This window comes from Alosa alosa, chromosome 18 (assembly GCF_017589495.1).
Source record: "Alosa alosa isolate M-15738 ecotype Scorff River chromosome 18, AALO_Geno_1.1, whole genome shotgun sequence".
In the NCBI taxonomy this organism is placed as follows: Eukaryota; Metazoa; Chordata; class Actinopteri; order Clupeiformes; family Clupeidae; genus Alosa; species Alosa alosa.
The window spans coordinates 16,980,674-16,988,173 of record NC_063206.1 but is presented as its reverse complement, the minus strand read 5'-3'; the positions used below and the strand labels follow the sequence as shown (position 1 = coordinate 16,988,173).

Sequence of the window (7,500 nt, the reverse complement as noted above, 5' to 3'; positions counted from 1 at the left end):
CCTGGAGCAGTTGCCTGGCAAAGAAGTCCACCCTCTTAGTTACTTAACTAAATGACAGATGCTGGCGTGAAACTTTTTGATATTACTCACTGTTTATATACATTCCGCTTATTGGCTTCATAGTCATTTACCATACCTATTTCCTCAGAGTCTCATCCTGCCTCGGTTACTGTAGCCTGCCCTGTGATGGAGTTACGCAATCCTGTAGGGGACGAGGGATATTGGAGAAAATAATTTGAGAGTAAATGCTGCCAGCTTCATCATACGTGACATAATGGGATGTGACAATATTTTGAACCAACAGTTCCTCAGAGATTGGGAGGCCCATGTCGAGAAGGGTCTAGTGAAAGCGAGTCAGTAGTTCCTCTTTTTTCATCTGATGAAGCCTGCTCTCATCTGGGGAGGAAGGCTCTCTCATCCTGTGGGGAGTGTGAAGCTGTACTGAAGGAAACAAATAGGTTCCTGTTGTTTACCAGCCAGAACCATTCTCTGTAGAACACTAAATTATTATTCCCTCAATAAAATAATCTCATACATCCACAAAGGAGATAATTAGCATCATATGACTATTTTGCTCCACACACAAAATCCTATCTTTAAAGGGTTTAAAATGTTTCTGAAGAGAAGAAAATTCCCTTTGAGCAGAAGGTGGGAAAGCATTTAACCTTATGAGCCACTCCAGTCTGATGGATGGCACACCTGTCTTTCAATACTCAGCAGCATGGGGAGACAGGATTTATATGCATGACGGTCATGCACTAAGTGAGCTCATGCTGATGGGCGTTATTAACCATCACCATTTCTAATTTCAACAGTCATCTGACCACCTGGCCAAATGAGCTATGAGCTTCACACAAAGGTGGGCATGTTTTTTTTTTGGTCATTTAGATTGATAGGACACAGTGACTTCAGTAAGGTTAAACGATCATACAGTACATGTACTCTGTTAGCAGGGGTCTCTTAAAGCAACACCAAAGAACTTTCCCTCTGTCGCACGCACGCAATTTGTTTATCCAGCACCGGCTTTGCAAATAACAATGTCCACAGACAAGGTAGAATATGTTGCACGATTTATGAAAGTACGATGTATTGCGACATCAGACGCAAGTCAAATTTGTAGTTTCTTATGTCTCAATCTATCGAACTACAGATCCACTACCCGATCTGGCAAACGTACATAGTGCGGTTATAGCCGATAAAGGGCCGCAAAGCGAATGCAAAAGTGCCGTTCACCCTGTTACGAGTTGATGAACCACTGAAACGATTTTGGAAACATTATTTTAAGGTACAAAAAACTCTTTGGTGTTGCTTTAAATATTCCAGCAATGTGGCTCACCTCCCTGTCTTAGCTTAGCTTACTTCACACACACAACCACAAAATCTTGATTTATTGTTTAATAAAGGAAAATTAATATAATTAATATAATAGATGCAAACAGGCATCTTTTTTTCTCTCTTTAATGGTGAGAGAGTCTCGTGGGAAAACAGCCCGGGTAGCCAGTCAATGCTGTAGTCAATGATATTTCATGTCATCCCCAGAGAAATGCAATGAGTGTTTAAAGAGCTGTCTATGGACTTATGGCCTTATCATTTTACAAGAAATTCTCAATAAAATTTAAAGCGATATGTTCCATAGATGCCCAAACAGAGACACCATTAATAATGCTGACATCTCCTAGATGAACCACAAATATGTTTATTGATTTTTCAAAACGCTTTTGAAAAAAAATCATCTGAAGGCTGGACCCACATCGTGGGAATTCATCATGCAATCCAGAGACAGGAGATGGAAAGACTGTATCTATCCCTATTGAATATTTGGGTGCCTGTTGAACAGGGCTGTTAAAGAGCATATAGATCTTCCCCCCATTCTTTTTGGATCAATATGCTGCAGTGGAAAAGGCCAAAGGTGAACCTCACTGGAGGAGGCATGTGCAGTGCACATGGTTTCCCTTGCACAGTCCGGGAGAGAAATACTCAACAAAAATAATGACTCCAAAATCTCTTTACCTGGGAGCAATGCTATACCGTTTAAAGGCACAATCTGAGTCACTCCTCTAGGCAGTGAAAAAAAGGCATCACATCACTCCTACAGCTTCCAGTTGATAATAGTGCCTTCCTCTCTCCTGCTGCAACCCTGACATGTTTTTTGTTTTTTCAGCATCTCCTACAGAGTCAGTAATGTACCTGAAGCAGTCGACACCCACTGGACCCCCATTTTAAAAAAGAGACCTCCTACATACACAGCCAAGATTTTTTGCTAGGCTCATCTGCAGTATCTACCCACTATCCCCACAAAGGCCTGACAGAGAGGCTGTTTCTGGCAATGCAGACAAGCTCAAGTCCACAGTCCAACAGCAAATAATTTTCTCATGCTCATGACATTACTGGTCCCTATTTGATTCTGCTCCTTTTCAGAAGTCATCCATTATCATGCATCACAAAAGGACGTTAAAAAGATCTCTACATGAGTTGTGTTATCACAGCCTTTCTTACAGCTTTGTTCTTGTGATCCTATTTTGGGGAAACAGCATACTATCCCAAATACAAGCAGGTGGCATTTCTGCCATGTCATATGCATTTCTATGAGATATCAAACCCATGGTCAATTCTGTCATGTCCCTGTGATGCTAGGATCTCTACAAAACTAACAGCCCAGACAATACTAGGAGTAGGCTAATAAGAGCACACTGCAGGACAACCTGTAACGCTGGAGGATTGAGGAGGAGATTTGATGAGGCATGATTCTACTACACTAACACTGCACCACCCCTTATATCATACAGAGGTTTACAGCACAGAGAGAACACACTTATCTCATGGGAGTGTTTCTTCTTTCAGCTTCGTGACAAAAAAAGCTCCTGTGCATCCATGCCAAACTCATAAACAAATCTGGAATGTTCTGTCACACACACAGTATCAAGCCTAAACAAAACATAAAAGGGATATCCATAAAGGGAATACCTGAGATGATGAACATTTCCAGTGACAAAGGAGAGAAAAAACAGGTAAGGAAGAGAAAAGAAAACATGGAATCAAAGAAGAGAGTCAGCGGTAGTGTTGCATTAAGATGTGCCGCCGTGGAGAGCGGGTTTGACTGCATAAATAATGCTGGTTCACTGGCTCAGCACAAGATCCATCTACATCCTGACTGGTGGAAATGCTGCTCCGCTCTTCCGCTCAGAAAAACAAAAATCAAATGTGACAGGAGGCATGAACATATTTCCCTTCTTTTGTCAGGCCTTGATTCTCACGACGGAATCTCCTTGCACTGCGGGAAACACCGAGGGGGTGTCCCACACTGCAATAACAACTTATTTCATGGCATCGTTCCTCTCCCACGGTACGCCCTGTGATCCCTAGGTATCCAATTACCTAAAATACTGGAAACGAGTGATCCCAAACGATGAAAAATGTAGCTATATTATTGAAGGTTTATGCAGTCACGATTTTACGCAGTTCTATCATTGACTGCAAAGATAATAGAAAGAGTGGTTTCATTGTCGTCTTCAATTACGAAAAACACCCGGCGATTCCGTTGAGAAAATGAGAATGACCGATTTAACTATATCATCCACCCTACTCTTAAAAAATCCCTTTTATTCTTAACGCGCTCATGCGTGAAAGACGCACCACTCGTGGTTTCTGATTATGTCCGGTCTTTGGCACAGAAATCTAAGTTCCCTCAGCTTACTTTTACGCCGCCCCTGGGAGAATGGAGAGACAAGTGTGCTCTTGAGTCCTAAATTGGACCCTCCCGGAGAAAATCTATCGATCGAAGTTGGCTTTAAATCCTAGGGTTTTGAAAAAAGCCGAATAAACATTTATTTATGGGCTCTGGGACTCGCACCAGGACGTACTTCTTCACATGCCTATACACACAATACACGCTCACACACCAGTTCTCCACTTAACTGGCATAACTTGCGTCGTAGGCTCAAGATATCCCAATTCTCCTCTGACCAAACTGAATATAACATATTTCATGTTGCTGCATTTGAAATCGAACATGAAAGCAAGGCATTCTTTGTGGCAGAACGCATACCTTCTACTTTCGTCAAGGTGAGCACTGGGCTGTTGCAGGCGGAGAGCGGGGCGACCCTGGCCGAATGTTTCTTCATTATATCGAGCTCGGATAGGCAGAGCTCTGCCCGCGTCGGCTACATCCCTGTGGCTGGTGTTTTTCCAATCGGTTAGACTGAGTGAGCTTTTAATGTTCCCTTTCTTCTCCTCTTCGTCCTCCGTTTTGCACTCTCTCCCTCTCCGTGCTTCCTTTCCCTCGCACTCCCACCCTCTCCCTGTTTCTTTTTTCTCTCTCGTCTGGTTCCCCTCCCTCCCTGGATCCGCAGCGCACTCCCGGATAGCCGTCCCGTTCCTCTCTCACTGGTGACATGAGCGATTGCTGCAATTTGCGACGTCACGACGGTTTTTCTTTCTCCCAAAAGCTCCATCTCCCACTTTGTATTCCACATCTCCTGACCCTTCCCGGACAAGTCCCCGAGGGAAAGCATGTAGACCCGGCCCCACCTGACAGAGCTGATCGCTCTTGATGGGAGCATGGACGGATTATGAACTTTTGGGCCCCTGGGCACAGATGTATTAAGGGCCCCCCACTAATTGTCACATATGTGGAAGGGGGGGTTTGGGGGTCCTCCCCCAGAATTTTTTTAATTTGTTTGATGTGATTTCCTGTATTGGTGCATTTTGGGGATGGCCAATACTAAATTCGGTAACACTTTATAATAACTACACACAATTCATCATTTGTTAAGCCTTTGTTACTTATTAGTTAATGGTTTGTTCATCATTAGTAATTTCTTGTTCATACATAATTTATCATCAGTAAAGCATTTGTTCACACAGTTATAAATGGTTTGTTCATAGTAAATAAGCCTATCAAAAAATATATTTGTAAGTACATGATTTATACTTAATAAATAATGAAACAACCGCTTATAAATGAAATCATTTTCACATTATAAACCAGTTGCAAATTATTACAAAATGCTTTGTTCATCATTTCTGATTAGTTATGGTGAGGATACATATTTTATAAACCACTTCTTAATACTATAATTCATGATTAACTCAGGAGTTACAAGTGGTTAGTTAATGATATTTTGTGAGTTTATCTAAAGTGAGGACTTTCTATGCCTTGCAACACATTTTCACACTCATTAATTTAGCAGTCAAGCGACATACAAATGTCAATTATATCAATTGACACAACAGTGAAAGCCGGGAATCGAACCCCCAACTTTTCAGGCTACTGCATGCTAGTCCAGTACCTTATCCACTACACTATCTTGGCCCAGATAGAAACACCTACAACTATGCAAGAGTTTCTGTTTTCTTCTACTACACACTGTGTAGTAGATGCATGTAGTATTAAACATCTGTAAACTATTATTAAATGCTGTATTCTTTGTTTGTAAAGCATTATTCCTACATTAATTCTAATCTGTAAATCATGTTTACACACAGTTAAAAATGGTTTGTTCATAGTAAACACGCATATCTCTATTATATTTTTGAACTGGCTGTTGTAATACCACTGGACAGAGGTAGTGTAGTGGATATGGAGCCGGGTTAGCATGCAGAAAACTGTAAAGTTGGGGATTCAAGCCCCGGCGTCCACCAATGTGGCTTTGCCCTTTAATTTCATTGACATGTGTAAGTTGCTTTGAGTGAAAGTGTCTGCTAAATGAATAAATGCAAATGTAAACTTTATAACTCATTTGTAAATGTGTTGCAAGGCATAAAACGTCCTCACTTTAGATGAGCTCACAAAATATCATTAACTAACCACTTGTAACTCCTGAGTTAATCATGAATTATAGTATTAGGAAGAGGTTTATAAAATATGTATCCTCACCCTAACTAATCATTAGTGCATGTGTATGTAACAACTGTTAAATAATGGAACTATTACTTCATCAAAAACATATTATTGCATAATTTATTAAGTATTCATAATAATATATTAACATATTTCAGATATAGGCTTATTTACTATGAACAAACCATTTATAACTGTGTGAACAAATGCTTTACTGATGATAAATTAAGTATGAAAATAAATTACTAATGATGAACAAACCATAAGCTTAATAAATGATGAATTGTGTGTAGTTTTTATAAAGTTTTACCCTAAATTCATAGCCTACATCCTGATTTTTTTATATTGAGGCAATGATTCCATGCAAAGGCTTGGGCTTCAGGGCCCCCTGACCCCTATGGGCCCCTGTGCCTGGGCCCGGTAGGCCCGAGCAGTAATCCATCCCTGGATGGGAGGCACTGCAGCACATCGGCGATTGGAATAATGTTTGACAAATGTTTTGAAGACCCTGCTGGCTGCGGTATTCTCAAGGGAACCTCAACTTTAAGAGAAGTCACCAGATGGAAAACTTAAGTGTACCAGCTTTCTGTGTTCCTGTTTTATTATGAGACAGGTCACAAAGGATGCTCATGGATCCCTGGATATTCAAAGGAAATGCAGACCCTTCAGATGTCTTCTCAATCAGAGAGGAACGTGACGTGACGTGAATGTGTCTTACACATTCTTTTAACATCCCAATGAAGTATGTTTCAGCTCTTCAAACTTCCTCTGGACCCTGCCACAGTGCTAAATCACCTCATGTTTCATCGCACTGCCAACAGTCCCTGTTGTGACTTCCACAGTGTTCTAGTCCAAATGCCCCAGAGCTTAACACTAACATCCACTTTCCTTGCTTGTTGTTTGGTAGCTGACTGACACCTGGAGCTGGCTGACCTGACACTGAACCTCCTCCAAGCATTTACACACACACACACAACACAGAGAGAGAGGACATACATGTCTACCTCATTGCTTTCCTGTTCCATTTTGATGGTAGCGTTAACTGCATTGGCAACAACGTAACACACAGAGTACTTCAAAGATAGCATGAAAACTAATTCTATGATTGTGTGTGTGAATGAGTGTGTATGTGTGTGTGTGTGTGTGTGAGAGAGAGAGAGAGAGTGTGTGCATGAATTCTGGGCATTTGACTGTGCGTGTGGGTGTGCGCCTTGCCATTTCTCAGAGAAGCCACCTGAATAATTCACTGGCCAGACTCCTCGCACAAGCAGGCAGCCCATCCATAACTGGGCCATGGAGAGAGAGCCCAAGCTGCCCCCTGCTCCCTCTTTCTTTCCCCTTTCTATCCTCCTGGAGCTTTGACCGTTTTCATCTCTCATCTCCGTCTGTGCTGATGGGACCAGGGATAGTTGAGAAGTGGAGTGTGTGTGTGTGTATGTGTGTGTGTGTGTGTGTGTGTGTGTGTGTGTGTGTGTGTGTTGGGGCGTGGGGTCCTCTGTGTACTGAGAAAGGTCTGAACAGTTCACAAATGGGATCTTATTCAGGATCCTCCCAGTGTAATATTTACACAGAGCAGAGAAGCTGGTCTTGAAGCTGTCTGCATCCATCTCATCATATTTTTTCCCTGCAGTGTGGTAAACTGATCTTGATGAATGAATTCC

The 7,500-nt window shown here is 41.8% G+C and overlaps 1 protein-coding gene across 3 annotated transcripts in view; it reads right to left on the bottom strand.

Annotated features, from left to right (window-relative positions):
- slc35f3b (solute carrier family 35 member F3b) overlaps positions 1-7,500 on the bottom strand; it is a 71,023-nt gene that overhangs the window by 28,294 nt on the left and 35,229 nt on the right. The window contains exon 1 of one of the 3 annotated variants that reach the window (XM_048269432.1): positions 4,046-4,334. The exons of 1 other annotated variant lie outside the window; for it this stretch is intronic. In XM_048269432.1, the coding sequence (XP_048125389.1) occupies positions 4,046-4,121 (76 nt within the window). In that variant the 5' untranslated portion in view covers positions 4,122-4,334. Of the gene's footprint in view, positions 1-2,964; positions 3,619-4,045; positions 4,335-7,500 lie in introns of those variants that run through there. One more of the 3 variants, XM_048269431.1, reaches the window with a different exon arrangement.